Raw genomic sequence first — 20927 nt, forward strand, 5'->3', positions numbered from 1 at the left:
CGTCCTTAGGATGCAAGCTACCTCTGCTCCCGTCAAAATCGGTTTTTTGAGAAGTTGGTATACTAAGTGCGCGACAGGTTTAGATGGGAACCGGGGTGGGGACGTCGCAAACCATCGTCAGCCCATGAATTAGTCCTCTCTCAGAATAAGAAGACTTGACTGACTTTAACCTGAGCAAATGAAAATGCAACTAACTCTATACTAACTAACTAAATAGTTGCATTTTTCATTAGCTAGGTTATTAGGAAAGAAGGAAAAGGGTCGTTGTGTGTGGTGCGAACGAATTTTTGCCGAGCGAAATTAACCGCCTTTTAAAGCAGGAACAATTCAATTTTGCTCTTTGATCAAAACCGAAATTCGAGCGGAATCAAAATGTAAATGTCCTTTTTGAAATTTATGGCGTTTCTGATGAACTGGTTAAAAAGATTAACCAGATTTCCGAACCCTGCCTGAGAGTTTTTAACCCCTGACCCAAAAAGAGGGGTGTTATAAGTTTGACGTGTGTATCTGTGTATCTGTCTGTGGCATCGTAGCTCCTAAACTAATGAACCGATTTTAATTTCGTTTTTTTCTTGTTTGAAAGGTGGCTTGATCGAGAGTGTTCTTAGTCAGCTATTATCCAAAATAATCGGTTCAGCTGTTTGAAAGTTATCAGCTCTTTTCTAGTTACTGTAACCTTCATTTGTCGGGGGTGTTATAAATTTTTAATTTACACTTGTTATCTAAGGCTAAGGCTGCCAACATCGATTTACGCTGCTAAATTGCCCACTCGCCTAGCAAAATAATGTTAGCAAGACAGTAGGAAAAAGTAAAACTGAAGTCGACTTTGGTTTCAGCAAATTGGCATTGCTTAAACGATGGCGAGTGCTCAACAACTCCGACTGTTCCGGGAATTCTATTGTAAAAATTTATACAATTCCAAAGAAATAAAGGTGGATCTTTCATTCCGTTTGGCGTCAGACGCCTACGCATTGAGAAAAGCAATCAGCATCGCTCGCGTTTCACCATGCTCCATTCTGAAAACAATAATTAAAAAAGTATTAATTTTAAAAAAATAAAAAAAAAACTCTGACTGAACTTTGCACTGCATCTTTCAAAAGTGTAAATTAAAAATTTATAACACCCCCGACAAGTGAAGGTTACAGTTACTAGAAAAGAGCTGATAACTTTCAACTTCGGCTGAACCGATTGTCAATTGATGTCACTTGATCAAGCCATCTTTCAAACAAAAAAAAAAAACTAAATTAAAATCGATTCATTAGTTTAGGAGCTACGATGCCACAGACGCATACACAGATACACACGTCAAACTTATAACACCCGTCTTTTTGGATCGGGGATTAAAAATCAGACATTTTTTTTTTAATTTTATGTAGGTACCCAGTGGGCAATCTGTCTGTTTGAACGGGCTAATCTTCGCAACGGCTGAACCTATTTTGACGGGACTTTCACAGACAAGTTGAGGATTAATCAAGACGTTACATAGTCTACTGTTTTAACCGACTTTTAAAATGAAGGAGTTGTGTTTTTATATTGTAAGTCCGCTGGACTAACGGAACGAGGCTTGGGTTCACCACACAAATAAACACCAGAGTTTATACACGCTTTTATTAAGTCTTCGTAACAATTATCGATATACATCAAAACAATCTCTCGTAATATCCCTTTTGTTTTTATCCGTCAAATCCTGGTCCTCCTCTTGGACCACAGAGCTAGTCCCCTTTCGCTGGGTTCACACAGAGTATTATACCACCACAGCGAAAGGGGCGGCGTTATATATCGCCACAATATCTATGTTCATCGAAATCTCCGAGATTTCTGAACCGATTTGGGTATTTTTTTTAATAGATAGAAAAACTTGGCGACATTATTCCATAAAATATTTGTATTCCAACTCCTCAATCCTGGTGCTGCAGGGGACCTGACCACCAAAACTGATGCAATTTAGAAACTGTCAGTTATACATTGATACTCGTATATTAGAGGTAGGTACCTACTACCTACCAAGTACCTAAAGACTATCATTTTAAAAAAAAAAGAAGAATATTAGCCATGTTAAATGACTAATATTCCCCTTCCTCCCCAACTAAGCGTCAGGCTTGTGCTAGGAGTAGGTACGACAATAGTGCAACGGGCGGGGTTTGAACCGTCGACCTTTCGGTTTTCAGTCCACTCCTTTACCGGTTGAGCTATTGAGGCTCTTTTGAGGCATTGAACTTGAGGATCCAACTCTTCAACCTTGATGCTCTATGGAATTGCATTACAAAATCGTGTTGATTTAGATTCTGGCCTATAACTAAATCGGTAAGAAAAAGGAACGAGTTCCCATGGGATTTCTACAAACTTAAATCTACGCGGACGAAGTCGCGGGCATCAGCTATAGTACGTTTCATCGAATAGTACCTATGGCGTTATGTTGGCTCCCCTGTCAGCGGGTGATCCATATTTCCATAAGAAGATGCAGATTTTGTTTATATTCATTTGATTTTCCTGAATGAATGAAATGAAAATAAACAAAATCTGCGTCTTCTTATGCCAATATGGTGCCAATGACCACCCAACAGACAGGGGAGCCAACATAACGCCATAGGTACTATTCGATGAAACGCACTATAGTAAAAAATAAGTAGATATAGGTACTTACTTCTCCAATCGTTACAGTTTTCGTACTCTAGTTCACAGTAGTTGTTGAAAGTTTTATAAAAGCCATCATAATGCCGTGCGCACACTACATTCCGCCTGAAAAAGTGAAAACATTTGATTATCTACAAGCACTTAATATTAGCAAGCTGAAGTGGCAGTGGGCAGGCCATGCCTGTCGTAGAGGCGATGGCCGTTGGAACCGGAAAGTCCTTGAGTGGAGACCGCGTTTAGCAAGCGTAGTGTGGGACGCCCTCCAGCACGATGGACCCACGATATAAAGCGGCTGGCGGGAAGTGGTTGAGGAAGGCTGAGGAGCGGGTGTGGTGACGCGACGCTCTATAGGGAAGTGGACGTCCGCAGGCTGATGATGATGATGATGACTTAATATTAGAGGAAAGATTTTGTTTGTTAGTTTTTTTTTATTTGTTCTTAGTAAGGTAAGTTACGAATCCCACCAGTACTCTCATGAGAACCCAGGCACTGTTGGAGAAGATAGTAGGTAAGTATGTCCACACACTTAGTGTGTGGAAAGCTGACACAATACGACCACGCGCATAGCACCACCGTGATCTCCGTAAAGTGTAACCAACGACTGAGGTATGGAAAAGGGGACATAGATATAACAGACAGACAGACAGACAACAAAGTGATCCTAACAGGGTTCCGTTTTTCCTTTTGAGTTACGGAACCCTAATATAGTTAACAACATTGTTACTTAGATAAGATAGTTTAAGAATAAAAGTAGTTAGTAACAAGTGTAAATTAAAAACTTATAACACCCCCGACGAGTGAAGGTTACAGTAACTAGAAAAGAGCTGATAACATTCAAACAGCTGAACCGATTTTCTTGAATTATAGCTAAGAACACTCTCGATCAAGCCACCTTTCAAACAAAAAAACTAAATTAAAATCGGTTCATTAGTTTAGGAGCTACGATGCCACAGACAGATACACAGGTACACACGTCAAACTTATAACACCCCTCTTTTTGGGTCGGGGGTTAAAAAATACTTACTTGTAAGCAGGCGGACAGTCGCTTATGAAGACTACGCAACCCCGGTCAATAAACGCCGATTTTCTAAACACGGAGTTTTTAGGGTAGAACCTCACTCTTTCCGGCTTAGTCATCTTTTTATTTACGTAATACCCCTTGCTTTTTAATATCACTGCAATAATAATATTCGTTCGAAGGATGCCAAAAGGACCCTATTACTAACTAAACCTCTACTGCCATCCGTCCGTCCGTCTGTCTGTCAGCGGGCTGTATCTCATGAACTGTAATAGCACAGTTTTATCGTAAAATTGTGGTTATAGATAGAGAGTTAAATTTTTACTTCTATTTAACAAAAATGAAAAACGACTGCCATGAAAATTAAAAAAAACGGGAAGTGCCCTATCGGTTTTCTTGACAGACACAACAGACGGACAGATAGACAGGTGATCCTATAAGGGTTCCTTTTTGCTTTTGAGGTACGGAACCCTAAAAACACAGCATGAATATAGCAGCAGAGATAACGAAAGAATCTATGGCATTAACTATTTGGTACTACATACTTATTGAAATGTTATATGATTTATTAAACACTAGCCGATGCCCGCGACTCCACCCACGTGGATTTAGGTTTTTCGAAATCCCGTGGGAACTCTTTGATTTTCCGGGATAAAAAGTGGCCTATGTGCTAATCCAGGATATTATCTATCTCCATTCCAAATTTCAGCCAAATCCGTCCAGTAGTTTTTGCGTGAAGGAGTAACAAACATACACACACATACACGCATACACACACATACACGCAAACTTGTGCCATTATAATATTAGTGTGAAGTGTGATAGTGTGATGCTGTACAAAATATCGCACTGGATTTGATAACTGGACTGGAATGGTACTAGAATAATGTGAACTGGCGTTAATAAGCGACACGAGAATATAGGTAGGTACTCACGCATAAAGAGAATCAAGAGTAAATAATGTAAACTCATGTTCTCACGGAAAACTGAAGGTAACATGTGGAAGCAGAAATCAATAACCATAAAACCAACGCGTCCTGATAAGCAAATGTAAACTCATGCATGTACAGGAAAATATTGGAAAAGACACGCTTAGAATGTAGGTACGACCTTGTATTCTCTTTGTTGTTTTTATCTCTTTTGTGGTTTTTTTTTCAGATTCAAGACTGCAATCTCACCTGCTGGTAAGTGATGATGCTGTCTAAGATAGAAATGGGCTGACCTGGAAGTGGTATGGCAGTTATTAAATCCATACCCCTTCGGTTTCAACACGGTATCGTTACCGGAACGCTAAATCGCTCGGCGGCACGGCTTTGCCGGTAGGGTGGTAACTAGCCACGACCGAAGCCTCCCACCAGACCAGTTGTTATGTTGCCTACGGATTTCCTATTCGAGGAATTCGTTTCAGAGTTAAAACATGTGAGGAGAACATCGTGAGGGAACCTGCATACCAGAGAATTTAATATCTTCCATAATGTTCTCAAAGGTGTGTGAAGTCTGTCAATCTGCACTTGGCCTTCACATTCCTTTTAGAACATGGAATCAACTAACCAACAAACAAACACATTTTCGCATTTATGATATGGGTAATAAATAATAATACGTATCCCGAATAATATTCTGGTGCAATCGGGTAAAAAGGCCGTAGAACTGTACAATATAAATCACATCACGAAGTAAAACAAAAGGGTTACCAAATCATGATACAATTAAATAATTATTTACAGGATAATTAATATAACGCTCCGTTTTCCGTATAACGCCAAGCAATAATAAATAAACACAGATAACACACAAAACCTGGGGGAATCACTTTTCTTGTACATATTGTAAGGTCCCGTGAAAGACCTTTGCAATTTGCAGTTATAAAACTCATGCATGACACTTATATCAATTGTCACAAAGAGTATATTTACATAGCAAACAGCTTTGTAACTGCAAATTAATATTGCGAGCCAGTTCGATATAAATATGCAGCGAGAGACAGCACGGTATCATTCGAAGGAACGATTTGTTCTGTGTTAATAAATTTAAGTTAAATAATAAACAGTAAGATATGAAATTCTCCAAGATTTTCATCTTTGTATTCGCCTGCTTCATGGCTTTGAACAACGTGAAAGCAGCACCTGAGAACTTCTTCAAGGAACTGGTAAATATTTATTACTAGAGGTTGCCCGCGACTTCGTCCGCGTGGATTTAGGTTTTTAAAGATCCCGTGGGAACTGTTTGATTTTCCGGGATAAAAGTAGCCCATGTCCGTCTTCGGGGTATAAGCTAAACCTGTGCCAAATTTCGTCAGAATCGGTTAAACTGTATGGCCGTGAAAAGTTAGCAGACAGACAGACAGACAGATAGACAGACACACTTTCGCATTTATAATATTAGTATGGATTAGTATGGATTCAAAAGAACTTGTAAAAGTCTAATTGAATAAAAATAATTTGAATTTGAATTTGAATTTGGATTATATTTTAATTTTTAACAAATACCTATTAGGTACCTGCCTACTAAATACTTAATAGTTATTTATGTAGTAATACGCTAGTAATACGAAAATACGGATAAAAACTCGGACCGAATTCGGATATTGCTTACGCACTAATCCGATCTCTGATGCAAACCCAAGCTATTCAGTAGACATCTTTGACATATCTACGTCATAATGTGTCCGATTTGAATCTGAGATTTTCTTACGGATGACGGAGAGAAATCGGATGACGGATATCGGATCTAGCGCGTAAGATACCATACAAATAGTTCTATCACTACTTCGGAACGTATTTTCACGGACTCGGATCGGATGAGTGCGTAACCGCCCTTAGAGTCTACTAGCGACCCGCCCCGGCTTCGCACGGGTGGACACTACCACGAAAAATCCTATCTATTTTCCGGGATAAAATATAGCCTATACGGATTCGGAAGAATCCCTCTAAGTAATGGTAAAAGAAATTTTGAAATCGGTCCAGTAGTTTTTGAGCCTATTCAATACAAACATACAAAAATGCAAAGGTTTCCTCTTTATAATATTAGTATAGATAATGGCCATAACTAATATTTTATACTAGGCAACGTTGGCCATTAAATGGTCTCGCTGGCTTTTCTCCGTAAAATCTTCTTTCCGAACCGACGCTGTGCTAGGGTCTAGACGTAACATGAGTGCCACAAGTTGGAAGACATGAAATAAAGTGATTATTTGAACATGGAACTTAAATCATATGTTTTTCTTTTCTAGGAGAGAGCTGGCCAGCGTGTTCGAGACGCCATCATCTCAGCCAAGCCCGCTGTGGATGTGATCAGCGACGCACAAACCATTTGGAAAGGAGGAAGAGATTAGAAGATTCTTATCTGTCGAATTGAAGTCTTAATTATGTATTTCTTAATATTTTATGTACTCGTACCGTAAGTCAATAAATGTGATATTATTTTAATTGATATAAAGCTTTCATTCTTCTTATTTAATGCTCCGGTTACACGCTCCGGCTTGCGTGTGGACTGTGGACGGCAAGACGGTATCCCGCGCAGTTCCAAAAGGTGCTAAAAAATGGACTGCACAATTCTCGGTCTTGCCTATGCCGTTATTAATAAGCAACCAAAGTCCATGAAATTTTTCAGACATATTCTAGAAACTAATATCTATGCCTGTGGTTTTCCAGATTTCTGTTAAAATATTCGGTTTCAAAGTTACGCGATCTTAAAAATTCACATAAAAATCTTTGAGCCCCTGTAATTTTAAAACTATATTATATTTTTAGAAAAATCTAAAACATCACAGGCACAGATATTAGTTTCTAGAATATGTCTGCAAAATTTCATGGACTTTGGTAGTTTAATATTCAAATGAAATTTGAACTACGATTGTATGAAGCGAGTGACGGAGAGAGCCCTGTTAATTCTGACAAACCGCGACCACGTTGCTAAGTAATTTTATCGGCAGATAGTAGATAGGATTAATTATTATTTGTGTTAGTGGCCAAAAACGAGGCTGATGTCTTTTAATTTTATACAAACATTGAAAAATTGGTTTGACTTTAGTATATAGGCGTCTCTCAAGTAACATTTTAAGACGCTAAAAAAACTTGACTTCAATAACCAAACCAAGCTATACCAAAAATAAAAAATTAAATTTCCTCAAAATATTATATTATGTAACTATTATGACATAGGTATCTAAACTAGCGGCACGCTATGATGGCCGGTTTGACGTTTGTCCGCTCATGAAGTTCCGTATTAATTGATAACGACTTTGAAGGAAATAATTGTATTACTTTATTGACGATAGTGATGTGCAGAGATTCATAAATTTTATCGAATGTAGTTTTAGGTTTAGGACTCAAAATTTATTTATTAAATTGATTTCTTAAATGTATACAAGTGTAGAAAAATCAGTTTGCACCATTTAAGGGGTGAATGTACTTGTGAATATGAACAATTTTCACTATGTGGACAAACCTCTGAAATCGCAAAAAAATATCAATAAATTTTTAAAAATGGAATCTAATACGATCGTCACATAGGATCGCTGGCTAGCACAACTACTACCTCCGGCAAACTCGCGTCAATGCTCAATGCAAAACAAAGCAGTTTCGAATTGACGTTGCTTCGAAAAGTATAAACTGTCAGTGCAATGCGATTGTGATATAGTTTTGACCTGGCTTTGGATTTCAAATATTGATACTGCATTACTGTTGACCCTTGCTCGTTAATTTGGACTCTGTTCAAGCCCTTTGTTGTGGATTTCGTCGATATGACCGAACGTACGCAGAGAACTGTTCTAAATAGTCAGACACGTGAGTTCGTAATACGCCTTCGTAACTATTTCGATCGTGAAGCTCAAAATGGAGGGCCAATTTTACCTATAACGTCAGTGGTTGAACGCGTAGCTGATGCACTTAATATTGGACAACGAACTGTTAGACGGATAACTAAAAAAAAATATGGCGAGACTGGCACAGAAGAAAATAAACTTCACACACCAAAAAAGAGAAAACGAGCAAAACCAGCCGTAGGCATCGATAGCTTTGATGCCGATGCTATCCGAAGACATGTTTACGGCTACTATTTACAGAAGGAGTATCCAACAAGAAAAAAGTTGGTGCATTCACTGAAGGAAGCTGGATTATTCTTCGGTGGGGAAAGTTCTTTAACGAAGATTTTGAAGACCATTGGATTTCGATACAAAAAATGTAACAAACGCAAAATATTGATGGAAAGATTTGATATAGCGATGGCAAGGTATACTTTTTTACGGCAAGTGAAAGAAATCAAAAATTGGCAAAATGTTGTGTTCTTGGATGAAACATGGCTTAATGCTAACCATACTGTAGGCCGTTCTTGGAACGATGACACAGCAGCATCTACTTCCAAAGTTCCTGTAGGAAAAGGATCGCGACTTATAATTTGTCACGCCGGAACCATCAACGGGTTTGTCGAAGGTTCTCTCATGGCTTTTGCGTCAAAAACCACTGGAGACTATCATGAAGACATGAATGGAGAAAAGTTTACTGAATGGTTTACCTCAATGTTGTGTAGCCTCCCTGAACCATCTATTATAATTATGGACAACGCCCCATACCACTCGATGCAAATTGACAAGCCACCTGCCCAATCCCAAAAGAAAGCTGATATCGTCGCATGGCTTCGTAAAAATGGCGTAGATGCAAACATGAATATGTTAAAAGCGGAATTAGTACGTCTTTTAAAAGAAAACAAACCAACCAAGATCCGATACGTCATTGACGAAATAGCATTAGAACATGGGCACAGAGTTATACGGTTACCGCCTTACCATTGTGAGTATAATGCGATTGAGTTGGTGTGGGCTCAAATTAAGGGATATGCTGCAAGACACAATACAGAACCCCCATTTACCACAAAAAAAATGCTAAAATTATTAGAAGAAGCTTGTGAACATGTGACTAAAGGAGACTGGGAAAAGGTTGTGAATAGAACTGTTAAATTAATAAGGGAAGATTATGAAAGAGATGTGAAAATAGATAATATTATAGAAAACGAACATATAATTATTAATGTATGTGATGATAGCAGTGACGACAGTGAAAATAGTAGTATGGACGAATCTGATTAATTATGGCCTTTTGTGGCACCTTTTTTGGTATCTTTTGTATTCATATGTTTCTTGTGTGCATATAAAGTATGTATATTCATTTTCGTTCAAATATTCAGTTCGTTCAAATAAATTAAATAAACATATACATTTTTGTTTTATTAAACCTATTTAATCAGGTACAAAAACAAAACTTAATTGTTTTTTGTTCGAGAATAAATTGACATTCCACATCACTATTGTAATTTGTCAAACCGGCCATCATAGCGTGCCGCTAGTGTAGTTAACCACCTCTGTACCGGAGGACGTACACCATGTATTGGCGGAATGTGTGCGGAACGAGGCGGAGAGATGGGAGAGAGATATGCAATAGATTCCCCATTCTTCGCCAGGTCGGCGGCTGTAACGGTGCCCTATCCCAACCTCTGTCGGATGAGGCTAGGGCACTGTTACGTCTGTACAAGAAGGCCTTACGCAAATAAGTTGTTAAGTATATAATGTGAAAAAACACCCAAAAATCAAGATTAAAAAAATAAATAAAAAAAAAACCAACTCTGTAATTACCTACTTGCAGAGTCGGTGTAGCTCTACAACAATATTTTTTGGAGTCGGTGCCAGTTAGCCGGACTAACCGTCTACTCTTCATTTTTATGACCGTACATTGGCAACTCATTGGCGGCACGTCCTTTCAAATAAGAAAAGAATTTATCGGAGTTATGGAGTTACATCGCCAAAAAATATTCGCGTCGAGTTGAGAATCTCCTCGTTTTTTTGAAGTAGGTTAAAAAGAGCTGGTTATTTGGCTACTCAGTATTCAGCCAATGTAACCTTAAAATCAATAGCTAAATAACAGCTCAAAATATTACAGTAGCTAACTCGTTCATCGTTAAACAAGTGATATTTAATTATTTAACAAGTATAAATTAAAAATTATAACACCCCCGACAAGTGAAGGTTACAGTAACTAGAAAAGAGCTGATAACTTTCAAACGGCTGAACCGATTTTCTTGGATTATAGCTAAGAACACTCTCGATCAAGCCACCTTTCAAACAAAAGAAACTAAATTAAAATCGGTTCATTAGTTTAGGAGCTACGATGCCACAGACAGATACACAGATACACACGTCAAACTTATAACACCCCTCTTTTTGGGTCGGGGGTTAAAAATTTCAATCGATTTGGAACAAGGAAAAACAGTTTGATTTAAAATAAGTTAATTTATTAAAAGTACGAATGCATTTCGGTGGTTATCATAATTAGCGGCTCTGTTGATATGAGTTTAAGGTAAATTATCCTTTGGCTCCCTTGACGATAGATTGAGCGTCTCCAATAACTTTGATTGCTGGACCGGCTTTGATGAGGCCATCTCTTACACGCTGCCCGAGTTTTTCCTGCAAAGAAAAACCATGAGAATATAAGAAACTCTAATCTGTTAGAAGGTCTAAGTTAAAACTGGGTTTATTTTAAATTTTGTTTTTCTAAGGGCCTGTTTCACGGATTCGGTTAGGTAAAAAGTTACTGTCAAAATTGTTTTACTTTTGTTTTTGGTCGTGAAGACTCAAATCTTGAACGGTAACCTTGTTTAGTCAGCAAACATTAAATAGGTATGCAACAAGCCCGCAAAAAAAATACGATTTTTTTTTAATTCAGCGGCTATTACCTAGGTACTAGGCTTTACGAAATTAATATTCTAAATATATTAAGTATATTTAAGACACAAAACCCTTAAAAAATTGAAAAAGTAACTACCTAAGTGGTTTGGACTTTGGATCCCAAACTTTGATTGGTTCCGCCTGAAAAATATAATTTAAAAAAATTGTAGAGAGATACATACCAGTTTCTTAAAAGGCCTGAATTTAGGCGCAGGGTTAGCGGCAGCGAACGCCAAAATGATAGCGAAAAAGATGAACAAAACCTTGCTAAACTTCATATTTTTACTGAAATTCTATATTTTTCTATTGAATGAAAAATAATCACCACTGTTCGGATTCAGAATGAAGTTTAGAACTCCCAGTGCATCCTTTTATACCTGATATTTCTTAGACAAATATAAAAATCGGATTCATTAAATGAAACGTAGAGAAATATCACTCTTGTTTTAAAGGAATAAAGTTCACAATGTTAAAACTCAGGTGTTCGTTGGATTGCGGTAACTCGCGCGAAGTAGTGTAATGTGAAAGCTTTCTTTAGATTTTCCAAAGCTCAGTGATTCCCCGCGAACTTGAAATGCCGTGAAGTTTTTTTTTGCTTCCAATGATGCATCTTCCGATATTATTGCCATTCTTTCTCCCTGCGGTCATTTCCTCAGAAATTTCTGAAATTGACGGTTCATACCCTTTTCCTTAATTACATTTAAGAGCCATATTGAAACAAAAATGTGAGAAGTATAGTTTTATTCATAAGGAAAGAAAATATCAATAAAGCCGAACCGATCGGGAGCATATTAAATTAGATCAACGTGTTTTAAAAATAAACAAAGCCTACCTATGTAAACAAAAATTATTTCATAGTAATAAAACCAGTTTTTGATTAAAACTAAAAAAATCTAGATTTTGTAGCAGTTTTTGGTTTTTTTTGCTTTGTGCAATTGTGCACAATCCAGTCATGTTTCTAATAATTACGAATTTATACTACTCAAAAAAATAATAAGTATAGTGAAATAAAAAGCTCCCAACAATTTTTCCATGACTTGTTATAATTTCAAAAAAATTCAATAATCCATGGACTAGCTCTTAATTTATTATATTAATGGCATAATCCTTGAATAATTATAATAAATTGTAGATAAAAAACACTGAAGAGAAAAGCAAGTACGAATGAGATAAAGATTTTTCCAAGTGCAAGAAAAACACGATAAAAATAATGTTCTAACATTAGAATAGATAAAACATAATATTGTGAACCGATTCATATTTTGCAATATTTATGCGATGTTCTACTAAAATAGTAAATTAATTAAATTAAAAAAAAAAAAAAAAGATTTTTAGAAAACCAAAACTCTTTTTAATTCAAGACGAAATTGCAGGGGAACAATAAAAAGCGGTCGTAACCTTTATCTTGTTAATTTTTTTTGTACCCCTGTCGGGAATCAAACCCCCACTTATGAGACCACAGTACTACAGTGCACAGCACTACAGACTGTGCCACGGATTTCAATGTAGGTATAACCTATCTATATTTACCACGTTATATATTTGAGTGATACTAAAATCTAGGTATTTCACCGTGACCAAATATTTAAAATTTTTATGATAATGTTTTTTATGTAGGTATTTTTTCTAAATAAATAAGTAGGTACTTAATTTAAAATGCGCATCAAAATTTGCGGAACCGGCAGAATATGTCACCAAATAACTGAAATTCATGTGAAAATACCGTTTATTGGTATTTAAACGTAAATTACATAAATTATATTCCTAATAGGAGCACTGTATTAGTTATTTTTTTTTTTGTTTGTTTTAAAAGCTTTCTGATATTTTTTATTTAACCTTGTATAGTCTTTTTGAAGTAGTAGAACTTCCTTCAGGGTCTGACTTGCGAGCTATTAATATACAAAGTTTTTATTGAAACCTCCACGGTACTGGCGCTTCTTGTATCAGGCATCTAACGTTTTCCTCGCTGTAGTGAGATGAAATTCATTTGAGCTCGAGCCTTTGAATTCCTCGCTACGCTCAGGATTATATTTAAAATCCTCGGAGGCTCGAAATCCTAGGCTCAATTCAATATAAACTTTCGTGAAAAAATAAAAACTTAGTAAATAAATGAACCTGTTGTTTTTTTTGGTTTTGTTCCTAAATCCTGGTGATCCCACGGGATTTTTAAAGGATCATCCGTTTAAATATCTTGCATCCCGGGGTCGGGCTATAACGGATAGGCTACTATTGTCCTGGAAAATCAAAAGTTCCCACGGGATTTTTAAAAACCTAAATCCACGCGGGCGAAGCTGCGGGCATCATCTAGTATGCAATAAATATACTATAGGTACGAGTTTAATTCTTGACATTTGGTTATCTAGTATTTTTTTCGTGACTTCAAGAACTAACTACAATTGTGTTAATTTTAATTTTTTTATTCATCGATTTACATTATTTTGAAGTCGGTCAAAAATATTATAGTTCACGTTTCTCTTACTTTTTATTTTGAACCCCCGACCCAAAAAGAGGGGTGTTATAAGTTTGACGTGTGTATCTGTGTATCTGTCTGTGGCATCGTAGCTCCTAAACTAATGAACCGATTTTGATTTAGTTTTTTTTGTTTGAAAAGTGGCTTGATTGAGAGTGTTCTTAGCTATAATCCAAGAAAATCGGTTCAGCCGTTTGAAAGTTATCAGCTCTTTTCTAGTTACTATTACCTTCACTTGTCGGGGGTGTTATAAATTTTTAATTTACACTTGTTATTACAGTACGTCTACTCTTTACATATAAACGTGAATTTAAAAGTTCACTTAAAAGTACACGTAGATACCGTAGTAGAAAATGGGTGATTAAAATACAGTAATAATTGAGTATTTTAAATATATTTGTAAAATAAATAATACTTTTACAATGGCACGAATTATTAATGATAATTATTCACAATAAAATTATGAGTATTCTTAATATTACATTTTTTCACAATATTTTACACTACTTACTACTTTAAAACTGACTTTGGCGAGTAAATGCTGATTAAGAAACTTAGAATTAAACAACTAGGTGGACAAATTAAACATTATTGCTAGGTGCATAAGGTTGTTTATCCTTTGTAGATTGTGGCCGCTTGGCCGACGACCTGAACAGCTGGACCGGCCTTAATTAGGCCGTTACGAATGTTTCTGCCTACTTTTTCCTGTAAAATAAAAACAAAGAAATATTAGTATTAGTAAACTATTATGAGTCACTATACATCTATATCTATATTAATATTATAATAGGTATAGTTTGTAAGTTTGTTTGTAGGGGGTAATCTCTGAAACCACTGAACCGATTTTGAAAATTCTTTCACGAGTAGAGAAAGTTACGTTATTCCAGAGTGAAATTGGCATTTCCGGGACGCAATAGTTACGTCTATACCAAATTTCATATAAATCGGTTGATTTTTCGGGATAATGTCCCCGGGATGTACCTAAGCTAACTCCGAAACCATCGGTGAATAGCTAGCAGACAGACGGACAGACACACTTTCGCATTAATTATAATTTTAAGTACATACTAAGTATGGATATGGATATGGATAAGTATAGATTAGTGGAGTAAGGAAGGATATACAATTACAAGGATGTACTTACAATTCTCTTGAATAACTTCCACTTAGGGCTTGGGGCTCCTGAGACCGATGTCAAAGCCATGATGCAAGCGAATATGATGAAGAAGATCTTTGCGAAGTTCATATTGATTGATTCTGGTTTTAAATTGCTATTAATTATTCAATGCAAGACCCAAATGCTGCTTGAAACGATGTGATGAGTCCCTGAGCATACTCCATATATATTATGCAGAAGTTACAAACTTAAATATGCAATTGCGAAAATTAGTGTGTAAAATTATGAACTCTATTGCTACGAGATATGAGTCATTATAGTTGGTGATGCAGATAGCGGCGGTAAAAATAAATTGGTTGATTGATAACGGTACGGAGTCTGGAGGGAACTCCCTCAGTTTGTGGTAAAAGTGAATCCTTCTTTGTTTGCTTTGCGAATTAAAACGGTTCGTAAACGCTTCCTATGTACAGTGTTTCGTGCGTATGACGGATTATGGGGCAGTACCTACCTATGATGTCTAAAATCAACAACAACAGGGTTTTTTATTGTATGATAGGCTTGCGCTTGGCGACTATGATGATGATGAATGATGAAAATATTTTGATAAAAATCAGTTACTTAAAAATAATTTATGAGACATTTGAAAAGACAAGGTAGGAGCCTAGCGGTGCCATGCAGCATCCATGGTTATTTCCAGAAGTAAGACTAGAACCAAAAATCTAATGATCAGATCTGACTAATAGGGTACATAATAACGACATATCAATGAAAAACTGAATTCTGAGACCTTAAAATAATTCAGGCTATAATGGGTTAATAAGAATGTTGTTATATTTTGGTAAGAAATGAGAAGATCCGTAGGAGAACCTGAGCACACCTGAGCTGAGTAACCGACATAGCTCAACGGTTGCGAAGCTGAAGTGACAATTGGCTGGGCCACAGGCAGGGCATAGTTCGAAAAAAACCGACCAAGTGCGAGTCAGACTCGCGCACTGAGGGTTCCGAACTCGGCTATTTTTTCCAACATTTTGCACGATAAATCAAAAACTGTTACGCATAAAAATAAATAAAAATCTATTTTAGAATGTACAGGTAAAGCCCTTTCATATGATACCCCACTTGATATAGTTATCTTACTTTGAAAATTGTAACATTTCTTTTTAATGTTGTAACCACAAATTCGCGCTTTTCATATTTATTCCTGTACTTGTCCTACCTACCTACCTGCCAAATTTCATGATTCTAAGTCAACGGGAAGTACCCTATAGGTTTCTTGACAGACACGACGGACGGACAGACAGACAGACAACAAAGTGATCCTATAAGGGTTCCGTTTTTCCTTTTGAGGTACGGAACCCTAAAAATGACGTACTTTCATAATTACAAACTTTCATCCGCTATTAGATCAGTCTGTGTGTTGCAGGATTTTTAGGACTTCCACCACCTCGCCGATTTTCAAAAATTCCACTCGAGTGAAGCCGGGGCGGTTCAGCTAGTTTCTATATTTAAGATAAAATCTTGCATTGATAAAAAGATCATATTTTATACAGTTTATTTCATCGAACTATGTTGTGGTTAGTGAGTTATCAATCGGAACGTACCTACTAAAAGGTCAAAAGTTCAAATCTCGGGGAACCACAGTTGTAAGTAGGTATTTATTCATATACTAGCCGATGCCCGCGACTTCGCCCGCGTGGATTTAGGTTTTTTGAAATCCCGTGGGAACTCTTTGATTTTCCGGGATAAAAAGTAGCCTATGTGCTAATCCAGGATATTATCTATCTCCATTCTAAATTTCAGCTAAATCCGTCCAGTAGTTTTTGCGTGAAGGAGTAACAAACACACACACACACACACACACACACACACACACACACACACACACACACACACACACACACACACACACACACACACACACACACACACACACACACACACACACATACAAACTTTCGCCTTTATAATATTAGTGTGATTAATCGTAAAATACATACCGAAGATAAACATTAGCTAAACTTAGTCCGCGTGGGTTTAGGTTTGGATTTTTTTTTGGGAATTCTTCGATGTTAGTCTAGTTGTATAAAAGGTAGTCTAGTTGTATAAAAGGTAGTCTAGTTGATATGCCTCTATGGAATGTAAGCTACCTTTGTACCAAGTTTCATCAAAATCGGTTAAATGGATAAGCGTCTGGAAATCTCATGGAAAATCTATGATTGTCCGATTCCGGGATAAAAAGTAGCCTATATCTGTCTCCAAGATGCAAGCTATTTCTGTATATCAAATATAATAAGAATAATGATACTTGCGATTTTAACCCGTGGATTAAGATTTTTAAAAGAATCCTTTTACGCTATTCCTGTTTGGCTTTTTTGGTGTTTGGCTTTGCGGAAAACTGGCAAAATTAAGGAAATAAATTCTCCCCAAAACTTATTTGACGCACACAACATGTTAAAATAAATTAATATATTTACCATCCCAGTTACCCTACCCTTACATTAAAATAATTTATGGGTAAACCCTAGGGGATGACTCGGCCTAGGGCTCTGACTAGCAGAGGGCACAGTGGATGAAGCGGAGGATGGGACGCGGGCGACGTGCGCGTCCCAAGGTCGGGGGACGCACTTCGTTGGTGCGTCCCGGAGGTGCGTCGATGGGGACCGAGCAGGTCCCCGGTGGAGGGTCTGCCTTGGCAGACGTCGCTGGCTGGGTCGCGGTTGTTTGCTTCGGCCGTTCCCGTGACCCAGTCGCCAGGCGACGCGCAGTAGCGCCGCTGGGGTTTAGTGGGTATTCCGGTCGCCTCTCGGCCGGCGAGTCCCACATACCCTCCCTCCGGGGGGGATGCGTAAATGCATTCCCCAGCGTCAACAAAAAAAAAAAAAAAAAAAAAAAGGGGATGACTCGGGCTTTAATGAAAAGAAATAAATTTATCAAAGTAATTATAGCTATTATGATTATTACCTAAACGTGTTTTCGAAAACAATCATCGTCCCCAGCGCAGTGGTGAGCGCTGTGGTCTTATTAGTGGGAGGTCCCAGGTTCGATTTCCGCCAGGGAAAATATACAATTTTATAATGTCAAAATTTTCTCTGCTCTGGTCTGGTGGGAGGCTTCGGCCGTGGCTAATTACCACCCTACCGGCTACCGGCAAAGCCATACCGCCAAACGATTAAGCGTTTCGGCACGATTCCGTGTAGAAACCAAAGGGAGTAGGTATGGGTTTAATTAAAACTGCCACACCCCTTCCAGGTTAGCCCGCTACCATCTTAGACTGCATCATCACTTACCACCAGGAGAGATTGCAATCAAGGGTTAACTTGTATCTGAATATTTTTTTTTATTCAACGGTATCTGATTAAAAAAAGCTTCGATAGCTCAACAGTTGAGGGCCAGACTGAATTCCGAAAGGTCGGCGGTTCAAACCCCACCCGTTGCACTACTGTCGTACCCACTCCTGGCACAAGCTTTATGCTTAATTGGAGGTCAAAAGGGAGTATTAGCCAGGAATAGCATGGCTAATAAATCTTTAAAAAAAGAAAACAAAAGCTTTTCGGAGTTATAAGATGTGTTTCAAGTAATTCAATAAATCATAACATCGCCCAAAAACCTGCATGTCAGAAAGTTCACCAGAATGTTCTCAAAGATTTAGTACATAGGTACTTAGGTAGTTCAATGTCAAAGATGGAAATTGTCTGCGAATCCGCGCTGGGCGAGCTGGCTTCTATGTAAACTCTTCTCATTCTAGAGGAAGGCCTTGCTCAGTAGTGACCCGGCGGGGTTTAAATGGTGATGATGATCAACAGTTGCTCTCTGTTATTAGCTCTTTACTAAACTATTATGACTTCTATGCCAGTTGAGGAGCTCCTTCCTTGAAAGATGTTTATCAGTTCTTCACCAATTTTATATGGGGCCCTCTACATACAGAGTGTAACTAGAACGCTAGTTAAAACTTAGCGCTATTATATGTACTTACTACCTTTTTCTCTTCTGGTAAAAATGCAATTACGCATCCCGCATAAATTCAAATTCAAAATATTTTTATTCAATTAGACTTTTACAAGTTCTTTTTAATCGTCAAAAGCATCTACCACTGGTTCAGAATGCCTTTCCTACCGAGAAGAACCAGCAAGAAACTCGGCGGTTGCTCTTTTCAAAGATTTGATTAACAATATTATGCCATGTATGAAAGCAATTGAAGTCCCGCGCATTTGCTGGAGCGAATTGCAGGTCAAATCCACGCTCTTTTATCATTTACATAATCTTCGATAGTATAATATGCTTTTCTCAGGAGCATATTTTTAACAGATAAAAGCGGGTATGTGGTATTCTTTGGCAATGCTACAGCATACTACAGCATACCCACTAAAACCTTGCAGTACCGTCCACGTTAAGTATGGATCCCGGGTAGTATGGGAGTGAATGGGACTGAGACGTGCCGAAGTTGAACCAGTACAGGTTTACAACAAATTCCTTGAGCAGGAGAAGGTGAGCATCCTCCTTCTCTCCTGTCTCCTTCTCCTCCTCTGTCTTCTTCTGCGGAGCTTTAACACAATCCAATACAAATAACCAAGGCAAACCTTATACTTGTAGTTTTAGTGATTTAGTATTTTTTCAAACCCGCAATGTATAGCGTGCAAAACTCGGGATCAATGCCCTGCCCGGCGACATTGACCCCGCGGCACCTATCTACGCAACTTTCGTTGATCTCTATCGTCGGTGGATGGTTTTATTTGCACGAACTTTTAAAAATACAAGTAGGTAAGTATAGGTCAAATTAAGGGTCACCAATTTTGAAAAAAGTAGGTAATTTCAGACAAAGAAACACAAAAACATAAAATGCAGTAGAATAAATATTTATTTACATCTTAATAATACAGCTTATACATAAGACTAGTCAAATTATGCTAAATGAGTCATTGTGCTAGTGGTCTTAAGAGTGATTATCCCTTGACGATGGAAGTTGCTTGGCCGACGACCTGCACTGCTGGGCCGGCTTTGATGAGTCCGTCTCTTACATTTCTGCCAACTTTTTCCTGAAAAAAAAAAATAAAGCTATAGATCTAAAATTGCAGTGGCATGATGCAAATGGGTGGATGGGGGTGGTGGTGGATGGGTGGATGAAGGGTGGATGCAGTATTATTTTAACGATTTGTTTTTTCTTATTGAAAACAGAAATTATTTATCTAGGTAAGTATCTAATTTTATAGTGTGCGTGGATCATAATTGAAGTAACGAAGTAGAGACCTTACAAACAACCGGACAAAACACTTTAATTTAGGTAGGTATAATATTTAGTATCGGATTTTTCAATAATCTACATAGGTAGGTCTTTACCTACATTGTAAAATGCAAACGTGTGTTTGTCTATCTGTTTGTTAGGTACTTTTTAACGGCCCATAAGCTTAATAGCTTCCCGAAAACGGAATTACAGAACATTTCGGTTTAAAATATTCAGAATAGATTTTCTTGATATGTAAAAATAATTAAGGAAAACTCACAATTTTCTTGAAAATCTTCCATTTAGGGCTGGGCGCTGCTGACACTGAGGATAAAGCCAAAAGACAGGCAAAGACGAAGAAGAAAACCTTTGAGAAATCCATTTTCTAAAAGTGTTCTCAACTTTCGAAATGACTTCTGAAGACGTTGAAATGTGAATGACACTAGAACTGCACTTTTCGATTTAAATAGGACAAAATTGACCAAATTATTCATGCAGTTGCAAAAGTACGTCGCATTCAAATTTAGCTCTTATGTCTTACAAAATAAGAGTAGTAAAATAACGATGTGTAGTTTCGCAGTTGTCTGTGGCTTGGTTAAAGGTTGCATGGTCACCGGGGATCATTCTCAGTTCGCGATAAAGTGAATCCCCGCTGAACTGCAGATGTAAGACGCGGGACTTTTTTTAAAATACTTATTGGAAAGAAAAATCACACTTCTTGGAACGAAGTACCGTTGATAAATGAAGCTTTTA

The 20927-nt window shown here is 37.5% G+C and overlaps 2 protein-coding genes and 3 long non-coding RNA genes across 5 annotated transcripts; 1 reads left to right on the forward strand and 4 right to left on the reverse strand.

Moving 5' to 3' along the window:
• Window positions 1–919: 919 nt before the first annotated feature.
• On the reverse strand, window positions 920–4731 carry LOC123877579. Its single transcript, XM_045924395.1, has 4 exons — window positions 4588–4731; window positions 3659–3809; window positions 2645–2739; window positions 920–1016 (listed from the first exon to the last, which is right to left on the reverse strand). The coding sequence occupies exons 1-4, from the start codon at window positions 4673–4675 to the stop codon at window positions 985–987; spliced, it is 366 nt and encodes a 121-aa protein (XP_045780351.1). The 5' UTR covers window positions 4676–4731; the 3' UTR covers window positions 920–984.
• A 900-nt stretch (window positions 4732–5631) lies between these two features.
• Window positions 5632–7084, forward strand: LOC123877582 (cecropin-D-like peptide). Its single transcript, XM_045924399.1, has 2 exons — window positions 5632–5801; window positions 6885–7084. Exons 1-2 carry the CDS (start codon window positions 5709–5711, stop codon window positions 6984–6986), a joined length of 195 nt encoding a protein of 64 aa, XP_045780355.1. The 5' UTR covers window positions 5632–5708; the 3' UTR covers window positions 6987–7084.
• A 3830-nt stretch (window positions 7085–10914) lies between these two features.
• Window positions 10915–12005, reverse strand: LOC123877585. Its single transcript, XR_006798618.1, has 2 exons — window positions 11552–12005; window positions 10915–11108 (listed from the first exon to the last, which is right to left on the reverse strand). It is a non-coding gene; the product is annotated as an uncharacterized LOC123877585 (long non-coding RNA).
• Window positions 12006–14214: 2209 nt separating this feature from the next.
• Window positions 14215–15131, reverse strand: LOC123877584. Its single transcript, XR_006798617.1, has 2 exons — window positions 14984–15131; window positions 14215–14544 (listed from the first exon to the last, which is right to left on the reverse strand). It is a non-coding gene; the product is annotated as an uncharacterized LOC123877584 (long non-coding RNA).
• A 4662-nt stretch (window positions 15132–19793) lies between these two features.
• Window positions 19794–20597, reverse strand: LOC123877583. Its single transcript, XR_006798616.1, has 2 exons — window positions 20455–20597; window positions 19794–19989 (listed from the first exon to the last, which is right to left on the reverse strand). It is a non-coding gene; the product is annotated as an uncharacterized LOC123877583 (long non-coding RNA).
• Between the last annotated feature and the right edge of the window lie 330 nt (window positions 20598–20927).

Source organism: Maniola jurtina, chromosome 24 (assembly GCF_905333055.1).
Source record: "Maniola jurtina chromosome 24, ilManJurt1.1, whole genome shotgun sequence".
Classification (NCBI taxonomy): Eukaryota; Metazoa; Arthropoda; class Insecta; order Lepidoptera; family Nymphalidae; genus Maniola; species Maniola jurtina.